The 23336-nt window shown below is 47.0% G+C and overlaps 1 protein-coding gene across 1 annotated transcript in view; it reads right to left on the bottom strand.

The window, feature by feature from the left end:
- Window positions 1-248: 248 nt before the first annotated feature.
- Window positions 249-23336, bottom strand: part of GPC4 (glypican 4) — a 110894-nt gene continuing 87806 nt past the window's right edge. The window contains exons 4-9 of the mRNA XM_060270287.1: window positions 19710-19875; window positions 11050-11180; window positions 10407-10553; window positions 9045-9181; window positions 2726-2901; window positions 249-988 (exon numbers count right to left, since the gene is read on the bottom strand). Coding sequence (XP_060126270.1) covers window positions 774-988; window positions 2726-2901; window positions 9045-9181; window positions 10407-10553; window positions 11050-11180; window positions 19710-19875 — 972 coding nt within the window. The 3' untranslated portion in view covers window positions 249-773. The remainder of the gene's footprint in view (window positions 989-2725; window positions 2902-9044; window positions 9182-10406; window positions 10554-11049; window positions 11181-19709; window positions 19876-23336) is intronic.

The raw sequence follows: 23336 nt of genomic DNA, 5'->3' as shown, positions 1-23336 counted from the left end.
TCTGTTCTAAAGATTGGAACACCCCACCCCACAAAGAAATGAGCCCCTTCCCTCTCCTGGGTAAGGCATCTGAGCGTAATGGATACATGTGGGAACTCAACATTATACAAAGCAGCGTCTGTTTGCTTGAGAGGCAGCTTCTTTCACTGCCCACGAAATATGATAATTTTTTTTTAAAAAAAGAACTTTTGCTTCTGTACAGATAATTTCATGTGGGTTGGTTTTGTTTTTTTGTTTTGTTTTTGAGGGAGGGAGGGGAGAGAGATCATCCTTGATACATGCCAAGATAGGACTCTGGTTCAGCCATTTGTTTTGCAGGGAGCAGGCTAAAATAAAATAAAATGGGAAGGGGTTGTGGCGAGGCAAGAGAGAATTGGGCTATTTAAAAACAACACAAAAGCAATGCTACCTACAGGCCTGTATATACAACTTAGTTCACCACATCTATTGTGGTTTCTCAGTCAACAGGTCAGACTAACTGGTCCAAATCCTCACATTCATCTTCTCCTTCCCAAAAATTGAGAGAGAGGGAGGGGGGGAGAGAGAGAGAGAGAAAGAGATTGGAAAAACTCATGAAACCCAGCGGCAACATAGTAAAAACTGTACACTGCTGTCCATTAACTTACAAATCTCACACCCCCTCCTCCCTGCCCCCCCCAAAGTCACTAGATGGTACAAAAGTGAAATCGGGTGCCTATTCGGGTGCCTGTTTCATTTTAATAGCAGTCATTTCCCACCCTCAAAAAGTAAAAGAAAGAAAGGAGTTGGCACAGTTATCTCCACTGTCTCTGCACAGCCAGGAAAAAGAGGGCGCTGGCGAGGAGAGGTGCTTCTAAGGAGGCCACCCTAGGGGAGGCATTGCCGGGGCTGGCATTTTTGTTCATTTTGTTGGTGTTCTGATTGACTTCTGTTGCGTTGAACACGAATTCGGGGGAGCACTGCTGCAAGTCACACCCACTTCCGCTGCCTTCTCCACTACTTTCATCACCTGGAAGAATTGCACAGACAGTTTGTTAACTCTATAATTCTAGCATTCTATTCAGATTCACCATGTTGTGAGTTTGGAGGAGCCTGAACAGGGAGCAAAACCCATCTACTAACTCCTCACCCCATGCAAGAAGCAAAATTTGGACAAGAGTCAGCTGCAAGGAACAAGTGCAATTCAGGGTGTGGTCACTTTAGATGGGGGGATATAATTTTTGCAAATTTCTTCAGTGAGATTTAAAAACACATTTTTAGGTATGAGGAATTTGAATCTATGGTCATACCTCGGTTTAAGTAGGCCTCAGTTTGAGTATTTTCAGTTTAAGTACTCCGCGGACCTGTCTAGAACGGATTAATCCACTTTCCATTACTTTCAATGGGAAAGTTCGCTTCAGGTTAAGTACGCTTCAGTTTAAGTACTCCGCAGACCGTCTGGAACGGATAAATCCACTTTCCATTACTTTCAATGGGAAAGTTCACTTCAGTTTATGAATGCTTCAGTTTAAGTACTCAGTGGACCGTCTGGAACGGATTAATCCACTTTCCATTACTTTCAATGGGAAAGTTGGCTTCAGGTTAAGTACGCTTCAGTTTAAGCACAGACTTCCAGAACCAATTGTGGTTGTAAACTGAGGTACCACTGTACTACTATTTCTGTGAGGCACATAAACTGCTTTAGGAAAACCAAAGAATTTTAATATTGCCTTTTGAAAATGTCAGTTAATGCTTAATAATAATAATAATAATAATAATAATAATAATATATTACTATATATTACTATATTTTTAATGATTTCTATGCAATTCTACACACATTTTATTTACCAAGCAAAACCAAATTATATTTATTTAATCAAAATATCTTTTGAATTTCTAAGCCTTACCACAACTTTTTAACACCCTCTCGTTTTTGGAATTTGAAAGTTTTAAAGTTCAACATGCCCTACCAACATATGCAGTGCAGAGCAAGCGTCATCCAGACTGGCCCAGCACCTCCCCACTCTTTCTGTTAAGGAAGCCCATCAACTCCAGGCACAAAAATTGCAATTCACCTTTGAGTTTGTCTTGGTGCTCCGGCAGGTGCAAAACATTGTGGCTAGACTGTTGATGGGGACAGACTCTTGCCGGCACATAACTCCAGTGCTCAAAAGTCTACCCAGACTGCCAAATAAGCTCAAGGGCCAGGTCTACAGTTTTTGTATTCCGTTACAAGGATCCTTAACAATTTGATTCATTATATCCCTAACTGATCACTGAGGCCTTCCAGGGAGTCACTGTTAGTGGTTCCCCATGACCTGAACGTATGGCTCATATCTGCAAGGAGTTCTGTGGGCCCAAGTTTATGGAACTTGCTTCCAGTTGCCGCCAACGCCCAAGTGATCTACTGGCAGAATGAAAGGCTGTTCACCAAGTGCTCACTCCAATGCTCTGCATTCTACCACTAGTCAGGCTCGCATCATTTTGCCACACGATAAATTGGTAAATTCTTGCCACGCTTCCAGCACCCAGTCAGATCTCTGAGAAAATCAGAGGAATGCAGAAGAATCTTACACACCCCTCCATTTTGCAGAAACAGACCTCCCAGGCATCCTAGAACCTTAAGCAGCTCTAGATATAGGCGTTCTCCAAAGGTCAATGGCCTCCAGCTCCCATCAGCGTGGTCAGTGGTGCTGGAATTCAGCAACATCTGGCAAGCCTCAGGTTCCCTCTCCTTGCCTTGGGAAGACTCATCTGCACTTACTTAGATCAATGAAGTCAACGTCATTGCCATTGTAGGCATTCTTCATCTTATTGGTCATCACACGGAGAGCCATGATTTGCCGGCGAATCACCATGTCTGGCTTCAAGGTGTCAACTTGCACTTCAGGATTGGTCGCCTGGTTGGCTAAGCCGTTCGCTGTCACTGCGTAGACATACCTGTGAGAAACAGCATTCACTCCATCAGAGGCCACTCAGTCAGTGGTCAGCAATGGTCAGGATGAGGGATGAATGGAACAGACAGCGGGAGAGGTGACGTCTTCACACCCCTCTTGTCTGCTCAAGAACATAGGAAGCCTTATACAAAGCTAGACCATTTGTCCCTCAAGCTCGATATTGTCTACACTAACCAGTAGTGTTTCCACAGGATGTCACACAGTCATACCTGGAGAAACAGGAATTGCACCTGGGAACTTCTGCATGGAAAGCACAACTTTCCAATGCCAGGTTGAATTAGCCATCATTGGCAACTGCTTGTGAATGGCCACTGTTATTACTGCAACTATAGTTGCCTATATTTTTTGTATTTTTGCCCTCACTGCTTATAATTCACCACCACCACTGTCCCACAAACTCTCTCTGTATATATTTATCATCTATCTATCTTCATGGATCACTGCCTTGTCGTGGCGAAGAGGCTTAAATAACTTAGAGAAGTTATGTTTTGACCAAACGTGATCCACCTGGAGAAGGAATTGGCAAGCCACTCCAGTATCCCTGCCAAGAAAACTCTATGGACAAAGACAACAGGCATATAAAAGTTATGACGCTGGAAGATGAGCCCCTCAGGTCGGAAGGCGTCCAACATGCTACTGAGGAAGAGCGGAGGACAAGTACAAGTAGATTCAGAGCTGATGAAGCGGCTGGGCCAAAGCCGAAAGGTCGCTCAGTGGCGGATATGCCTGGAAGCGAAAGGAAAGTCCGATGTTGTAAAGAAAAATATTGCATAGGAACCTGGAATGTAAGAACCATGAACAATGGTAAGCTGGATGTGGTAAAAAATGAGATGGCAAGAATAAATATTGACATCCTGGGCATCAGTGAACTAAAATGGAAGGGAATGGGTGAATTCAGTTTGGCCTTGGAGTTCAAAATGAAGCAGGGCAAAGGCTAATAGAGTTCTGTCAAGAGAACAAGCTGGTCATCACAAACACGCTTTTCCAACAACACAAGAGACGACTCTACACATGGATATCACCAAATGGGCAGCATCGAAATCAGATTGATTATATTCTCTGCAGCCAAAGATGGAGAAGCTCTATACGGTCAGCAAAAACAAGACCTGGAGCTGACTGTAACTCAGATCATCAGCTTCTTATAGCAAAATTCCAGCTTAAACTGAAGAAAGTAGGAAAAACCACTGGGTCAGTAAGATACAATCTAAATCAAATCCCTTATGAATACACAGTGCAAGTGAGGAACAGGTTTAAGGATTTAGATTTGGTGGACAGAATGCCTGAAGAACTATGGATGGAGGCTCATAACATTATACAGGAGGCAGCAACGAAAACCATCCCAAGGAAAAGGAAATGCAAGAAAGCAAAATGGCTGTCCAACGAGGCCTTACAAATAGCGGAGGAGAGGAGGCAAGCAAAATGCAAGGGAGATAGGGAAAGATACAGGAAACTGAATGCAGATTTCCAAACAATAGCAAGGAGAGACAAGAGGGTCTTCTTAAATGAGCAATGCAAAGAAATAGAGGAAAACAATAGAATGGGGAAAACCAGAGATCTGTTCAAGAAAATTGGAGATATGAAAGGAACATTTCGTACAAAGATTACCATAATAAAGGACAAAAGTGGTAAGGACCTAACAGAAGCAGAAGACATCAAGAAGAGGTGGCAAGAATACACAGAGGAATTATACCAGAAAGATATGGAGGTCTCGTACACCTCAGGTAGTGTGGTTGCTGACCTTGAGCCAGACATCTTGGAGAGTGAAGTCAAATGGGCCTTAGAAAGCATTGCTAATAACAAGGCCAGTGGAAGTGATGATATTCCAGCTGAACTATTTAAAATTTTAAAAGATGATGCTGTTAAGGTGCTACACCCAATATGCCAGCAAGTTTGGAAAACTCAGCAATGGCCAGAGGATTGGAAAAGATCAGTCTACATCCCAATTCCAAAGAAGGGCAGTGCCAAAGAATGCTTCAACTACCGCACAATTGCGCTCATTTCACACGCTAGCAAGGTTATGCTTAAAATTCTACAAGGCAGGCTTAGGCAGTATGTGGACCGAGAACTCCCAGAAGTGCAAGCTGGATTTCGAAAGGGCAGAGGAACCAGAGACCAAATAGCAAACATGCGCTGGATTATGGAGAAAGCTAGAGAGTTCCAGAAAAACGTCTACTTCTGCTTCATTGACTATGCAAAAGCCTTTGACTGTGTCGACCACAGCAAACTATGGCAAGTTCTTAAAGAAATGGGAGTGCCTGATCACCTCATCTGTCTCCTGAGAAATCTCTATGTGGGACAAGAAGCTACAGTTAGAACTGGATATGGAACAAATGATTGGTTCAAAATTGGGAAAGGAGTACGACAAGGTTGTATATTGTCTCCCTGCTTATTTAACTTATATGCAGAATTCATCATGCGAAAGGCTGGACTAGATGAATCCCAAGCCGGAATTAAGATTGCCGGAAGAAATATCAACAACCTCAGATATGCAGATGACACAACCTTGATGGCAGAAAGCGAGGAGGAATTAAAGAACCTTTTAATGAGGGTGAAAGAGGAGAGCGCAAAATATGGTCTGAAGCTCAACATCAAAAAAACCAAGATCATGACAAACAATGACAAACCTAGAAAAGCAATGACAAACCTAGACAGCATCTTAAAAAGCAGAGATATCACCTTGCCTACAAAGGTCCGTATAGTTAAAGCTATGGTTTTCCCAGTAGTGATGTATGGAAGTGAGAGCTGGACCATCAAGAAGGCTGATCGCCGAAGAATTGATGCTTTTGAATTATGGTGCTGGAGGAGACTCTTGAGAGTCCCATGGACTGCAAGAAGATCAAATCTACCGTGTTTCCCCTTTTTTAAGACACCGTCTTACAACTTTTTTTTCTCAAAAAAACACAGGGTGTCTTATTTTCGGTGGGGTGTCTTTTTTTTAATTACCTGATGATGATAAGATATAGTTTGCATTTCTGTACATTACATTTCTGTACATTAATTAATGATGATGATAAGCTATAGTTTGCATTTCTGTACATTACAAAAAGGGAAGAAAAAAAGAAGAAAAACTGGCTTAGGTGGTCCGCCCGGCCCGGCAGGGCGCTCCAAGCACTTGGCGCTGCGCCGGTTCTGGGCGGCGGGGAGGCAGGTCTCCTCGGCTGGGTCAGGCGGAGGCCACTGGCTCGGGCACTCCGCCCGGCCGACAGAGCGCTCCAAGCGCTTGGTCTTGCGGAGCGCTCGACGCGCTCCACGCTGCAGCCACCGGATCTGGGCGGTGGGGAGGCAGGTCTCCTTGGCCGGGCCAGGCGGAGGCCGCTGGCTCAGGTGCTCCGCCCGGCCCGACAGAGCTCTCCAAGCGCTCGGTGTTGCGGAGCGCTCGATGTGTTCCACGCTGCAGCCGCCGGATCTGGACGGTGGGGAGGCAGGTCTCCTTGGTCCGGCCAGGCAGGGGCCGCTGGCTCAGGCGCTCCGCCCGGCCCGACAGAGCACTACAAGCGTTGGGTCCTGCGGAGCGCTCGACGCGCTCCATGCTGCAGCCACTAGTTCTGGGAGGCGGGGAGGCAGGTCTCCTCGGTCGGGCCAGGCGGAGGCAAGACCGCTGGCTCGGGTGCTCTGTGTGCTCGTCGCTGCAGCAGCTGGCTCCAGGCACCGAGCCGGCAGGCTTCCTCCTGCTGCTGCTGCAGCCAGCATTCTGAGTCCCGCTGGCTGGTTGGGGCGCTCGGCGGTCTCTCTCCACATGGCATGGAGGTATGTCTTATTTTCGGGGTATGTCTTATGTTTAGCAAATGTTTAAAAATCCTGCCATGGCTTACTTTATGGCTACGCCTTAAAAAAGGGGAAACACGGTATCCATTCTTAAGGAAATCAGCCCTGAGTGCTCACTGGAAGGACAGATCGTGAAGCTGAGGCTCCAATACTTTGGCCACCTCATGAGAAGAGAAGAATCCTTGGAAAAGACCTTGATGTTGGGAAAGATGGAGGGCACTAGGAGAAGAGGACGACAGAGGACGAGATGGTTGGACAGTGTTCTCGAAGCTACAAACATGAGTTTGACCAAACTGCGGGAGGCAGTGGAAGACAGGAGTGCCTGGCGTGCTATGGTCCATGGGGTCACGAAGAGTCGGACACGACTAAACGACTAAACAACAACAACATCTATCATCTATCAATCATCTATCAATCATCTATCAATCATCTATCTATCTATCTATCTATCTATCTATCTATCTATCTATCTATCTATCATCTATCTATCTATCTCTAATCGACACACACACACACACACACACACACACACACACCTGTAACTCAGGATCTCACTTCATGCATCTGATGAATGTAAGAAGAGGGTTCTAGATCAGGCCGACAGCTCATCTAGTCCAGCAGGCCAACCAAATGCCAATGAAAGCTTGCTAGTCTCTTTGGCCAGGTTCACACAAATGCTAAAGCAGCATTGATTGCACCATGGTATATTAAACCATGGTTTAGTGTTATGTGTGAATGCTGCCCAGCCACTGAACTATGGTGTGCTTATTGTCAGCAAACCATGATCTGAAGGCTTGCAAGTTCTTGGATTTTTAAACTATGGTTTGGCATTATATTGGCATTAACCATGGTTCATTTGACCACTCCAAATGCTCACCAAGCCACAAAGGTATGAGGCAAGAGCAGCTGGGAAATAAACTGAGTTTTGGAAACACATATCACAGCTTGTTTAATCTCCTCTGGGACAACTCATGGTTTGTTAGCAAGCCATGGCTTAGCTTTATGTTATCTTATTTTTCCACCAGACTAACACACCTATCTAACACTGTCTGGAATCTGATTCCTGAACCAATGCATTCCAATTAAAAAAAAGGAGATTCCACTTAAACATCAGGAAGAACATTCTGCGGGTACGAGCTGCTTGACATGCTCTTCTGGAGTTTATTATTCAGTGGAAAGGAGCAACCAAGCATACTAAGACTCAAATCCTAGGACGTCCGGTCTGTCGCCAGCTCCGTTCGGCAGGACTTGCCACAGCTCTGAGGCAGCCCGGCTCTGTGAGGGGGGGGGAGAGCTGCGAGGGCGATGCAGCCCCCGAAAAGAGCCCCAGATTGTGCGTTCTGGGGATGAAGGGCTCAGCGGTGCTCCATTTGCGGTCCCTTTACCTCCCGGTAAGCTCGAGAAGAGCCCCGGTGAGAGTAGAGTCGGGAGACGCAGGAGCCATTTTTGAGCGTCATTTTACCCTCACGGGGTGAAGCCCTGCGCCGGTGGAGGAGAGCGATGGATTCTTCCTTTAAAGTAAGAATTTGATTATCTGGATAGCCTGTGGATTAAACTTTGATTTGATAAGAAGATTTGGAAACAGGGGGCAATTTAAAACAAGGAAGTCTGTTGCCACCCTCTGAGAGACAGCGAAGCAGTTAATTAACTCTTAGCTCTCAAAAGGAACGGAAACGTTCAATTTATCAGGAAGTGGACTTAAGAGCTCCTCTGTAGCAGGCACAGGGGAGAGGGTTGATTAAATTTAAATTGCCTGCGAAATAGTGACATTTGATAAAAGAAAGTTCCTCTGAAAGCTGGACCCGGATCCCGGGATGGTTCAATGAAAGGACTTGGAGTTAATTAAAGTATTGGATCATTATATTTAATTGGAAATTATTATTTTGGACTTGAAGATTTTATGGACTATGTATAAAAAATGGAAGAAGAGTGCATACAGTTCAGCCTAAAAAATTGAGAACTCTGTGTTCTTGATGGTGCTTGGACTGGATGGCCCTTGTGGTCTCTTCCAACTCTATGATTCTATAACATTGGAACAGACTACCTTGAAAGGTTTGAGGTTTCATTTGAGGTTTTTAAAGAGAGGTTGGATGGCCACCTGCCAGGGATTAAGTAGCTATGATTCCTACATTGTCAGGTGGTTGGACTAGAATGTCAAACCTGCGGCCCTCCAGATGTTTTGGCCTACGACTCCCATGATCCCTAGCTAGCAGGACCAGTGGTTGGGGAAGATGGGAATTGTAGTCCAAAACATCTGGAGGGCCGCAGGTTTGACATGCCTGGACTAGATGATCCTTGTGGTCCCTTCCAATCCTACAATTCTATGAGTCTATGAAAGGAAGAATTGGGCTTATTCCAAACCTGCTTTTGTCACTTCCATTCCAGCACTCTTCTTCATTGATGCTGTCAGCAGCCATCTTCTCATTGCTACAGATATTGCTGGGAAGGGAGGACCAGAATTTCTTGGCTTGCTTCAGCTTTTCCTTCACATCTGTCACCTGTTGGTCAAAAAGTATCATCAAAGTTACTCTTATTATGCTCAGCAAAACAAGCCCAGGAAGAAGAAGAAGTTGGCTTCTGATCCATCGAGTTCAGCATTGTCTGCACTGACAAGCAGTGGCTTTCCAAGGTTCTAGGCTGGATTTCTCCCAGCCCTACCTGGGGAGTCTGGGACCTTCTGCATGCAGAGAAGATGCTCTGCCGTTGAGCTCTTCTCCTTCCTTCTCTCACAGCGCTGGAACTTGGGGTCTCTTAACAGAGTTGGCAGGCAAACAGCTTTTGTGCTGCCAAAAGGGCACCCAACTTGGATGGCTTTAAAAAGAGGATTAGAGAAATCTGTGAAGGAAAAGGCTACCCATGTTCTGCCTCCATAGTCAGAGGCAGTGTTCCTCTGAATGCCAATAGCTGGGAACTGAAATGAGAAGAGTTGCTGTTTTGCTCAGGTCCTCATTCCAGACTGGAAGCCATCTGAGTGGCCACTGCGAGAAAAGCAGATCAGACGAAAGGTCCATCTAGAGCAGGACCAAGCCTTCTAGCGGTCAATCAGATGCTCCTAGGAAGCCCACAAACAGGGATTGGAGAGAAAACGTTTCTTAAAAGCAGCTTTGACAGCCTCTGATGCCTGCTGCTCCGTGGGAAACTTTGAAGCAGACTGAAGAGCTCCTTCCTTTTTTCAGAGCGTTGCATTTTGATCCCATCAATGTCAGCAATGCTTTGTTCAGTGCTGCTGCTGCTGCTGAAGCCATTGGCAGGCCAGCCAAAAAGGCTTGTTAGGCTCAGGATTGGAACCTTCTTCATGTGCCTCCTCCATGAGAGGTCCAGTGAGCAGCAACAAGAGAACAGACCTTTTCTGTGGTGGCTCCTTTTTTGTGGCACACTCTCCCCAGGGAGGCTTGCCTAGTGCCTTCATTACATATATTTTGGCATCAGGCAAAACATTCCTCTTCTCCCAGGCCTTGGGCTAATTATACAAAGTGTGTGGTGTTGTTTTGTTCGTCACTAAGTTAAGTACCACTGAGGTTTCATACCGTAAACCACCCTGTGATCCACTGATGACGGGTGGTGTAGAAATGTAATAAATAATAATAACAATAATGAGCCTTCAGGCCTCTGGGCCACCAGCTCGGCAGTGCTGCTCTATGCAATATATTTATTGGCAGGGGAGAGAAGACCCCCCATTCCTTGTCCTGTTGAACCACACAGCGCAGTTCTCTGTATACCCACCAGTCTATCTAAGCTGGTGCCAGCTGCTGTGGTCGGCCTCTCCTCTGGGTTGTAGGGTCTGAAACGGGCACTGAAGCTGCTTTCTGAGATGGAGCGAGACGTCCGGCTCTGCGCAAGTGTCTTGGGCTGCCCACACCCTTGGAAAACCTAAACCAATGGGAGACACAAAACAGTATCAGAAATTTGATTTTGTGCATCTTTGTTCTTACCTTCTACTCACTTTGAACTTAACATGCTAGACTGCAATACATATGTTTTCTGATTCAGCACAGCAACTGTTAGCTGACCAGCTCAGCATTGTGACTCTTTAAAGGGATGGTTTAACCTTGAAAAGTAGACAACTTTATCCCTTGAACTTTCAGTTTCTACTCCTGCCTTAAAAAACAAACGTTCATTCACCCATTAAAAAAAATCCAGGAAATTTGACAACTCAAATCATGCAATCCAACCAAACTAATGTAATTACATTTAAAAATAAAAAGTCAAGAGATGAAAAATAAATAATCAAAAAATAATTCACAATTATAGTGAGGTCATGGTGCCCCGTGGCTTGGAAACCTTGGTTCCATTAAGATGAGAAGCACCTTAATTCTCTCTCTCTCTCTCTCTCTCTCCCTACAAACGCAAAATGCCCTCATCATACCTTTTGGGAGACCTGCATGCTGTTCTCCTGCATGTTCATTATGGCATCAGAGATCTTCACATCAATCGGGTCCATGACGGATTCAATGTTGAAAGGGCCCTCCAGCCTCTCTGCCACCATGAGCATGGAATCTGAGGCAGAATACAGGAACAGTAGGATGGAGGGTTGTGGCAGATGCAATGAGTACCCTCCAGATGTTTCAGACAGCATTGCAATCCCAGCCAGCATGACTATGTTGGCCAGTGATGTTACAAAACTACCGAAAGGCCTGCTTACTCTGCTGGTCTTGTTGAGCTTTTTCACATTGTGGGTTTGCTACCAAGAGGGCAGGGAATGACAATTTGTGAGTCACTGGATGCCCAGTTACAATCTATTATACTGCACACACACACACACACACACCACCAGCAGCAGCTTCCTTATAGCACCTCTCCTGCTCATGCTGATGAAACAAGGAGAGTAAACAACGTAGAAATCTGGAACATTCCCTAGGCAGGCATCCCATCGTTTCAGAAACCAAGGAAGGCAGCAAGACGTCGGCTTTTCGCCCAGCTTTCCACTTCCTCACACCAGTTCCCATATGGGCTTCCTGCTTGCCTCCCCCTTCCCATTTGCCTTCTAAGCCCCAGGGGGACGGAGAGATTCCAGGCTCTTCAAACTGCACCCTCCCCTGAAATTTTGCAATCAGCGCAGATTGTCTAAAATAAATAATACCATCTGCCTTGTTTATTCATGCTGCATTTCAAGTTTTCCTGTTTCATTTCTTTTTACACACACACCAGAACACCCATGCGCACACCCTCTCTGCTGAAGGGCTTCCATCTCTTGTATATATTTACATTGTTAGCTTATTGGTGGCAGGAATCAGCTGAGGAACATTAAGGAAACTGAGTGTTTTATGGCCCTGAATACTGGTTGCTGAGGAGCAAAATTGGGGGATAGTGCTAAAGTTCTGCCTCCAGACTTCCAAAAGTGCCATCTGGTCAGCCTCAGGGTGTTGGACTAAATGGACCTGATCCAGCAGCCAGGCTGCTCTTGCAATCCCAAGTAGAGGTGCAGTGGTTGAAGACCCATTTCTATCCTTGCAGTAGGGTTCCTGTCTCCAGCACCCTGCAGCATGGAAGGGGAGCTTTCTAGCCACGGAGAAGGAGCCTTCTCACCCCTTGTGCTGATTGGAGCCCATCAGATATTGAGGATTGACTCCCAAGGTCACTCTGGAGAAGGGGTGTGGGAAGAACTCTAAAGAAGAATTGTTCTGTATGCTCCAAGAAGCATTTGAGAAAACTGGGGAAACAAGGTGCTTCTGTTTCAAGAAAGTGGTGCATAAATCCTTTTATGCACAATGGAGCTTAAGTCACTCCAAAATAAGATATTGGAGCACTCCATATCATTTACTTGTGTACATGCAATGAACACAGTAGATCTAGCAGAAAGGCCATGAATGGAGATGTGCACTGACCATTGCAATGAATCTCTAGTTAGTATTGCTGCATAGTTGTAAGACATTTGTATAATATTAGGAGAGTGCTTGTGGACAACCCTGTGACTATCATAAAGGGACCCTGCATGGCTGAATTTGCTGTGCCACAACTGCTCCTAAAGCTGAAAGAAACCTATTTGTAACCGTAGGCCAACTGAAGTGGCCCCTATGCCAAACCCCACATGGGTGATTTTAGAAAGGCCTGTGAAAAACGGATATTTGCAAGGGAAGAGGCAGCCATTCCCTTCCAAGGTACAGACCTTCTGCATTACCCAGGAGTGCCTGCTAAGCACCAGTGCAAACCATGCTCACCCTCACTCCATGGCTCTACTTGCATGGTGAGGCCCTGAGACAACCCTATTCCTGAAGCTGCAAATAACTAGACAAGACACAGCTTATTGGATTTTTGGGGCCAAATAATACCACAACGTTATTGGTTGTAGGTGTGAAAGGTTTGGCCATAGGAACTGAGGTAAGCCATGGTGCATATCACTGACGCCCCCCACATACCTGCCACTATTGGACAATTTGGCGGCAGGAGTACGATCTGGCCAGCAATAGGTCAGTTCATAGGGGAGATGGGGTGCCCACCTGCAAAGCTCCTGCCCGGGAAAGGCAAATGGACCTACCAAATAACTTCAGTAAATGCAAGATGGGACAGCTGGGCAAGGCAGAGCCTGAGATGGAACTGCAGCCAGTTCCCATAACGCTCAGCTTCCAGCCTTTCTGAGCAATGACTGCTCCCATGAATGTCCCTCATTGTACTGGTGAAGAGAGGGGGAAATGGCTTTTGATGTGACAGCAAAATGGAAGCATTCCACAGGAAAGCAGAGCATGACTTAAAGCAAGGCTCAGAGCTGCCTCGGTGAGCCAAGAAGGCTGCCCCTGTTACAGACAAGAGGAAATGTCTTGGTTTACTATATTATACACACACACACACACACACACACACACATATACACAGTCATACCTAGGGTTACGAACACCTCGGTTTGCGAACAGTTCGGGTTACAAACTGCACAACCCTGGAAGTGTTTTCGCCACGCGTGTATGCGCAGAAGCGGCGCGCGCACACGGTCTGCGCATGCGCAAAATGGCGCTTTGTGCAGCGTTCGGGTTACGAACTGCAATCCGGAATGGATCACATTCGTAACCCGAGGTATTACTGTATATATACACACAAACACACACACACACACACACACACACACACACACACACACACTAGCTGGCCTGCCCACGCGTTGCTGTGGGTGAGTCTGTTTAATGGATCCCTGAGAGTCCTCCGTCAGACTCCCCTCACCTTCAGAGTACCCCTTCATTTTGTTGGAATGTTTTACGTGTGTTCTGTTTACACAGGGTCATTCCTGTGACTTCCCCCCATCCCCCTGGTTCATGCTTGTGACCGTCCCCACCCTGTCCCGACCCATGAGGTATCGCGGAGTCTCCTCCCCCCGGCACATCCCTGTGAGTGGCCCCCCTCGTTCTGAAGGCGGTGGTGGCAGTGACTTTGGAGTGCAGCCTGCATGGGAGGTGGACTCCAGGCGGCCGTTGGGGTGTGTCGGAGGTGGGGTCGAGGCACCGGTGGTGGGAGGTGGGCTCAAGATGGCCGTTGGGTTGTGACCGTGGAGGAGAAGGGGGTGGGTGGGTTGTGCTGCTGAAAGGATATGCCGTCTGCTCCTTTCACGTCCACTGGAGGTGCAGTACCAGTGTGGTTGGCGCTAGAGGGCACTGTTTTGCAACCTCTCCTGTTCCTTTCCCCCCCAGCATGCACTTTAGGGTGAGTTGTGAGTTCTGGAACACGGGTTTTTTGGGGTTTTACGTGGCCCAGGTGTGACATATGTCTATGCGAATTGCCTAAGATACCTCACATATTTGTTTGGGATGTTGTGTCCAAATTTGAACGCAATCGGTCAAGCGATTTGGGAGAAAGGTTGGAAGTCACACACATGTACCTTTTACGTGTGTGTGTGTGTGTGTGTGTGTGTGTGTGTGTAAAAGGGACATGTTTGTTGGTCTCCACTTTTCACCAAAACCGCTTGACTGATTACGTTCAAATTTGGACACAACATCTCAAACGAATATGCAAGGGTTTGCATACCATTTGCGTAGATAGATGTCACACCTATGGCAGGTAAAGCAGGTAAAACCCACTGTTCCCGAACACAAAACTCAGACAGCCGGGGATGCTGGGAGCACAGGAGAGGTTGCAAAACAGCGCCCTCTAGTGGCGGCTACACTGGTACTGCAGCTAGGAAACCTTCCCTCTCCACAGCATCTTGGCTCCCCTTTGCAGACTGGACTGAGGGGGCGGGATAGGTCATGGCTCAGGACAGGGTGGGACCAATCACAGGGATGAGTCGGAGGGTGGAGGAGGGGCGGGATAGGTCATGGTTTGGGACAGGGTGTGGCCACTCACAGGGATGAGCCGGGGGTAGGGGACAGAATAGGTCATGGGTCGGGACAGTGGGGGGAAATCATAGGGATGACCCAGGGGTGGGGGAAGGAGGGGGCAGAATAGGTCATGGACAGGACAGGGTGGGGGGGAGTCACAGGGATGACCTGGGGGTGGGGGAGGAGGGGGCAGAATAGGCCATGGGTCAGAACAGGGTCGGGGCAGTCACAGGGATGAACCACAGCAACACGTGGCCGGGCCAGCTTGTGTGTGTGTGTGTGTGCACGCACGCATATGCACACACGCACACACTGTAAAAAAAAGATACACACATAAAAAGGAGGTATTCTTGTTGGTTTGTTTTTCAAAATAATCAATAAATTTGAAAGAGAGACTTGGGGGTGGTTGGGGACAGAAGAAGAGAAGAGAGAATGAACTTTTGGGTTATGTGGTGTTTTTGTCCAACCTCATGGCTAAGCAGAACATTCCTGAATTGGGGCCTTTGTGACCTGCAATTGTCATGGCAGCACACAAATCGCCACTCAGGCATGCCATCCTTATTCAGGCTGGGAGGAGAGTTAGGGTGGGGGCAGAGGAGAGAGGTGAGGGAGGGAGGGGAGAGAGAGAGAGAGAGAGAGGAGAAGCAATCCAAGTTGCCAGTGCAAAGCATTTGGAAGCAAATCCACACTTCTGCTCTCAGAGGAAGGATACAGATGGAAACTCTTTCTGTGCTGGCAGGGGGCTCAAAGGGATGGGTCAAGAATAAATACATTTTATTCAGGTGGGAGACAGAAGGCATTTTTGAAGGAGGGTGAAGTTTTCACTTTTTAAATGCCAGGATTTAGCCGGGAAGATGCATTAAAGGTGCATGGAAATGACTACATCCTAGCTCCCGCTAAGATCTGGCTGGCATGCCTGCCAGCAAATCATGATGAATGGTAAATCCCTCCCCCCTCCTGCCCGCAACAGCGTTGGGCTGTGGTTCAGGACAACAGGGCTTTAGCATTACACAACTGAGGAGGTCCGTATAGTTAAAGCTATGGTTTTCCCAGTAGTGATGTATGGAAGTGAGAGCTGGACCATCAAGAAGGCTGATCGCCGAAGAATTGATGCTTTTGAATTATGGTGCTGGAGGAGACTCTTGAGAGTCCCATGGACTGCAAGAAGATCAAACCTATCCATTCTGAAGGAAATCAGCCCTGGGTGCTCACTGGAAGGACAGATCCTGAAGCTGAGGCTCCAATACTTTGGCCACCTCATGAGAAGAGAAGACTCCCTGGAAAAGACCCTGATGCTGGGAAAGATGGAGGACACTAGGAGAAGGGAACGACAGAGGACGAGATGGTTGGACAGTGTTCTCGAAGCTACGAACATGAGTTTGACCAAACTGCTGGAGGCAGTGGAAGCGGACACGGAGCAATGGATTCAAACTTCAAGAAAGAAGATTCCACCTAAACATTAGGAAGAACTTCCTGACAGTAAGAGCTGTTCGGCAGTGGAATTTGCTACCAAGGAGTGTGGTGGAGTCTCCTTCTTTGGAGGTCTTTAAGCAGAGGCTTGACAGGCATATGTCAAGAATGCCTTGATGGTGTTTCCTGCTTGGCAGGGGGTTGGACTGGATGGCCCTTGTGGTCTCTTCCAACTCTAGGATTCTATGATTCTATGAAGACAGGAGTGCCTGGCGTGCTCTGGTCCATGGAGGTGGGCGGAGGCTGTGGAGAGGAGGAATCAAGGGCAAAGCTGATAATGGTTTGGAACAGCAGTAAGAGCTGCATGCTTGTTTACCTGGGGGTGGGAAAAATGTCTCCTCTCATGTGTACATTCCCTCCCTCCCCCTCCCCCCCACAATTAAGACCTGGCACCTGCTGGATTCCTTTTAAGGCAGCGTTCCTCAGCCTTGGGTCATCCCCAGATGTTGTTGCATCGCAATACCCCCACAAACCTCCAGTTTGCATGGACAATGCTCAGGGGCAGGCAACCCTGGCAACATCGGGGGATGCAATGTTGGGACGGGTGGCTTTATGAAGACTGGTCTGCTGTGACTTGGAGGCAGGACATTCTTGGCTGTGGCACCAGAGCTACAGACTCTCTTCCACAAGGTGGTGAACTAACTCATCCCCCCCCCCACCTGTTTCATCAGGCATTTGCTGAACACCTGAGCAGTGGAAGCTGCCTTCTAGCAGCAAGTCAGAATGCTTGTCTGTTGCTGGTCATTGGCTCTGACCAGCAACGTCTCCCTACAAGCTCTCAATGGCTGAGTGCCATGGACAGGTTGGGTGCAGAGGAGTGGGTGGGAGGCACCAGCTGGAGAATCCCCAAGGGACCCCTCAAGGGAAGAAGGATCAGAGCCAGTGGACTGGTGGTGGGACGGCAATGTGTGGTCAGAGGGAGACGAGGCACCAGACTGGGAGGAGAAAGTGTCATAAGCTGATTAGGCAACAGGGTTTAGTGAGCAGGAAGAGTCTGGGGCAGAGAGCAGTGCAGAGAGCAGGAAAACATTGAGGCAGAAGCAGAGGCTGCAGAGGAGGGGGGCCAAGATGCAGAGAGGAAGCAGACTGGTGAAGAAGCCAGGGAATCTCCCCTTCAGCCCCTGTAACTGCCCCATTGAGGCATGACCTACTGGGAAGAGTTGCTAGGCCTGCACTGTTTTGGTTTCTTCACTGACTTAACTGAGTTAACTTCACTGACACCAGTGTTTTTCATTCTGACCTGGTCCTGACTGGCTCCTGATACTCCTCCCCATAACAACAGCCCTGTGGAGCAATGCCTGGCCCAAAGCCACCCAGTGGGGATTTGAACCGAGGACCTCAGGTCCTAGGCAGGCACTCTAACCACTACATGACACTGGCTCTCTTGTTTTGCCAGTGCTCCTGCCTTCCCTCCTCACAAGGAGCTTTGCCTCTTGAGCCATTGTGAATGGTGCAGAGGCCCCTACAATTAGCAGACTGCCCTGCTTTGTCGAGCTTCCTGGCACTCAGTCCTTCTCCTTTGAAACATTCTGCACTTTTTTGCTGCAACTCTTTTCAGCACTGAGCTCTTCTGGTTATGGTCTTGGATAAATTAGCTAGTGTGCTCGCATCCTCTCTGGTGAAACTGGGCTTCTGAATGCTCGGTGCAGAGGCACAGGACAAGGCAAGCCTCTGTAACAAGCCCCAGGAGGAAAGGATATCAAGCCTCTTTGCCAAATAGCACCCCTACACACACACACAGAGAGAGAGAGAGAGACACAGAGAGAGAGAATTTAGAAAGGTTTTTAGCCCATGAAAAGGGCCATTACTAGAGTGTAACTGTGTCTTGGCTACCTGGAAGAAGTTCCTGCTACAGCATCTGCAAGCCTTGTCATCTCTGCTACCAAGTTCTCAGGTAATGATGGGGTGGGGTGAGAAATTCAGTTCAGATCACCTTTTAACGTGAACCTCTACTTTTTACCAAGATGCAGCTATCTATCAAAATGTGCACAGTACTTTGCATTTTGCGGCGCAGCTCTCTAACCAAAAACAGTGTGTAAAATGTGTATAAAACAAACAAGCAAACACACACACTCACACACATCTGCATGCATTAGTGGAAAAACAACAGGACCAGCTCTGTTTCTGTGACTGTAAATGGTTTTAACTGTTTCCAACAACAAAATTTAAATGTTTGCAACCTGCCCTGGATGAAGAGCAGGCAACACATTTAATGATACTAATGATAAGAGGAACAATGATAATAAGAACAGAAACATAAAACAATGCAATGTATAAGGAAAAATTGCACACAGAAATGTGTCCCTTAGGATAAACAAGTACTAAAATGCTGGTGGATTTTCACAAGGACTTTTAAAAAGAGAGATCCAGACTGACGTGGGAGAGTAGCAAATGAACTTAATACTGAGAAAGTGGGAGAAACCAAAATTGACATATTTGTCCACCCCTGTTCTCAGGATTTCTCCAAAGGACCCTGGGAATTGTAGTCTCAGAGCTACTTAGGGTGGATTTCCCAGAAGGCTCAGATGTCCTCTCCTTGCTCCACTGATAATAGGGCCAGCTATTTAGATGCCTGGAGCAGAAAATTTAAGTTGCATCCCAATGAAACTAAAAATATTCAAAAGGCCTAAGGAGGGGGTAAGGAACCTTTGTCTTGTTGGACATTGGCCTTATAAGTACTGTGTATCATTACTTTATATTGTTTTGGGTACAGTGCTTAGAGCTGTTCAGTAAAATGCTGTCAGAAAATTCAGCCAGGTGCTATAGAACATGGCTCTTAAAAGGTAAGGGAATGGCGGAAACCGAGAGAAAATAATATAATTAAATTAAATGGGGGGGGGGAGACCCACTAATACAGAGGTTTTCAATCTTTTTGAGTCCACAGCTCCCTTGACCAACTACATCCTTTCTGCAACTCCCCTGTGGGGCTCAGGTACCTAGTGGAGAAAACATGCTCTGAACCTCAGGAGCCCAGTTATGTCCCCCCTTGCCTGCAGAGCCAGCAGACCCTCACCCCTTTTCGAACGCCCTCCCTTGTGGAGTGCTCCCTCAGCCTCCTCTCCTCTCCTCTCCCATCTCCTTGGGAGCCCTCCGCTGCAGCCCCTCTTGTCTGCCCTAGCCGACAAGCTTTCTGGGATCCCTATTCTTAGGCAAATTCATGCCATCCATGTTGTTGTGTTTTTATTCAGCAGCCTATATACACTTTTCTAAATAATTAATTAAATTGGAACAAATCACACGGGGGGGGGGGGTTGTTTCATTTTGTTAATTCTCCATTGCCTGGTTTAAATAAACCGAACAAACAAGAGCCACTCACCGATGAAGTTGTTCCACTCCGTGTCCAGCTCGCCTTGGTTGGCGAGGCAGCCCCTCATGACATTAAAACAGTAGTTGTAACACGGCTTGACAGCAACGAGGCCTTGGCAGTACGCACAGTACATCATCTTCAGCAAGGCTTGGACCCCCTGAGGTGTGGGGGTGACCTTTGCAGAGAACAAAAATAAAAAGCATAGGCAGGGGGGCCAGGAGGAGAACCACAGACAGAACTATTATTATTGTCTTTAACATTTATAAAGTGCCTACTATTTCCTAAGCACTGATACCAAAAGATACAGCAGACTCACTATCTAATAGACGCAGCACAAAAGGAAAATGGAACAGGGTGGGACAAGGAAAGCGAGAGCAGGACCAGCTGCTCCTTTACCAGCCCATGGATGGAGCCACACTAGTCTCCCCCACCCCTTGCCATGAAGAAAAGCAGCTGGAGGAGGGAAGGTGTGCAGAGGCTGGAGAGAGGATTGTGAAGGAAGGAGTACAGCAGTACCTCAAGTTACAAACGCCTCAGGTTACAAACGCTTCAGGTTACAAACTCTGCTAGCCTGGAAGAGTTACCTCGAGTTGAGAACTTTGCCCCGGGATGAGAATGGAAATCGTGTGCCGGCGGCACAGCGGCAGCAAGAGGCCCCATTAGCAAAGCACACCTCAGGTTAAGAACAGTTTCAGGTTAAGAACGGACCTCTGGAATGAATTAAGTTCGTAACTAGAGGTACCACTGTAATCCTATTTGTCATCTCTGGGACCCCCTGGGAATTTCACCAAACCAACTGTAGCCTAGAACCGGGTGCATGCAGCGCAGATGATGTAGGGAGCCCAAGGAAGCTCTACAAGACCTGGATGCTTGCCAATAATCCCTAGAGTGACAGACTAGAGCGCCGTCAGCAGGTTTCAAGAACCCTCTTTGTTGTGAAATTTTGCAGGGAGGAGAGATCTGAGGCTGCATTCAGACATGGGGTTTATTTCATTAAGTTTTCCTGGTGATAATGATTCTTTCCCCACTTCCAGCATTCCATTTACATGGCATTACCTTTTCCATTACAGAGCTGGGGCTTTTTGACCAGCATACCACCAGGCCATGCTAAATTTAAATGGCGAGAAAGAACTGCATGGCGAGAAAGAACTACACCGCCCTATACCCGGAGGTCTCAGGGTGCTTCACAGAATAGAATCAAAATATCAAACCACAAAATACATATTTGGCCTACTGAAGTTCTTTACCCCTGGAATAGAATGTGCTGGAAGTGGTTGTGGTTCGTTGGCAGTTTGAAAAGCAGCACAACACAACTCAGCAACATGTGCTGCAGTGTCAGGAGGTAGAATGTACAAAAGGACACACACACACACACACACACACACACACACACACACACACACACGTGTTTCAGTGATAAATCCTCCAGAAAGGCTTTGGGACTGTGTTTAGCTGGAAAGGAAAACTGTGCTACAGTTTAGGGTTTCAAGACTTAGATGTCGGAGCTGCATGTTAGCAAGTTTAAGGTGGGAACAAACAGTTCTCAAGTCTCCAGATTTCCGTAGCTCTGCATGCCAGCAGAGTAATCCATCCCGTGGAGATTTCTTCATGTGAATAACAAGACACGTCTCTGTCTCCCTGCTGCATCTCACACAACAATTAAGAGCCCTTAACTTAACTGAGGAGTCTGGTGACTAGGAAACAAGTCTGGTTGGTCGACACCTTGGATTGGAATTGGAAATCTTTTGGGGGGAAATTGCACCTGGCTTAAAAGAGTCCACACTGCCTGGCTTTGCCTCATGTGGCTGGAAACTTGGTTGTAAGTAAAAACCCAAGAAGGGGGGAGAATGTGACTGGTCCCATTGTTTGGAATGGTCTCCCTCACTGTTATTAAGGAACAGAGGACAACTTTGCACACACAGCTTTGCCCACACAATAAGGAGGGAAGGAGAGGTCATAGGTCAGCGATAAGGACACATGTTCTACATGCAGAGGGTCCCAAAGTTAAATCCCCAATATCTCCAGTTAAGAGGATCAAGAAGCAAGTGAGGCTTGGGTGGCAGTAGCAGCGGCAGCGGGTGGGGCAGACAGAAGCAAAAACAAATACAAAAAAGGAAAAGAAACTACAGTGGTAGAATCATAGAATTGGAAGAGATCACAAGGGCCATCCAGTCCAACCCCCGTCAAGCCTCTGCTTAAAGACCTCCAAAGGAGACTCCACCACACTCCTTGGTAGCAAATTCCACTGTCGAACAGCTCTTACTGTCAGGAAGTTCTTCCTAATGTTTAGGTGGAATCTTCTTTCTTGAACTTTGAATCCATTGCTCCGTGTCCGCTTCTCTGGAGCAGCAGAAAACAATCTTTCTCCCTCCTCTTTATGACATCCTTTCATATATTTGAACATGGCTATCATATCACCCCTTAACCTTCTCTTCTCCAGGCTAAACATACCCAGCTCCCTAAGCCGTTCCTCATAAGGCATCGTTTCCAGGCCTTTGACCATTTTGGTTGCCCTCTTCTGGACACTTGTCAGTATCCTTCTTGAACTATATGCCCAGAACTGGACACAGTACTCCAGGTGAGGTCTGACCAGAGCTGAATACAGTGGTACTATTACTTCCCTTGATCTAGATGCTATACTCCTATTGATGCAGCCCAGAATTGCATTGGCTTTTCAAGCTGCTGCATCACACTGTTGAATCATGTCAAGTTTGTGGTCTACCAAGACTCCCAGGTCCTTTTTCACATGTACTGCTCTCAAGCCAGGTGTCACCCATCCTGTATTTGTGCCTTTCATTTTTTTTGCCCAAGTGTAGTACTTTACATTTCTCCTTGTTAAAATTCATCTTGTTTGCTTTGGCCCAGTTGTCTAATCTGTTAAGGTCATTTTGAAGTGTGATCCTGTCCTCTGGGGTATTAGCCACCCCTCCCAATTTGGTGTCATCTGCAAACTTGATCAGGATGCCCTCAAGCCCATCATCCAAGTCATTGATAAAGATGTTGAATAAGACTGGGCCCAAGACAGAACCCTCTGGCACCCCACTAGTCACTTCTCTCCAGGAGGAAGAGGAGCCATTGATGAGCACCCTTTCGGTTCGGTCAGCCAGCCAGTTAAAAATCCACTGAATGGTAGGATTGTCTAGGCCGCATTTTACCAGCTTCTTTACAAGAATATCATGGGGCACCTTGTCAAAGGCCTTGCTGAAATCAAGATAGGCTACTTCCACAGCGTTCCCTTCATCTACCAGGTTTGTAATTCTGTCAAAAAATGAGATCAGATTAGTCTGACATGACTTATTTTTCAGAAAACCATGCTGACTTTTAGTGATCACAGCGTTTCTTTCTAGGTGCTCACAGACTGTTTGTGTAATGATCTGCTCTAGAATCTTTCCTGGTATTGATGTCAGGCTAACTGGGCAGTAATTGTTTGGGTCCTCTCTTTTCCTCTTTTTGAAAACAGGGACAACATTTGCCCTCCTCCAGTCTGCCTGTTCTCCAGGAATTTTCAAAGATTATTGCCAGTGGTTCTGAAATCACACCTGCCAGTTCTTTTAATACTTTTGGATGTAGTTCATCTGGCCCTGGAGACTTGAATACATCTAAACGAGCCAAGTATTCTTGTATTACCTCCTTACT

This window comes from Zootoca vivipara, chromosome Z (genome assembly GCF_963506605.1).
Source record: "Zootoca vivipara chromosome Z, rZooViv1.1, whole genome shotgun sequence".
NCBI lineage: Eukaryota > Metazoa > Chordata > Lepidosauria > Squamata > Lacertidae > Zootoca > Zootoca vivipara.
This window is presented reverse-complemented; position numbering and strand designations above follow the sequence as displayed.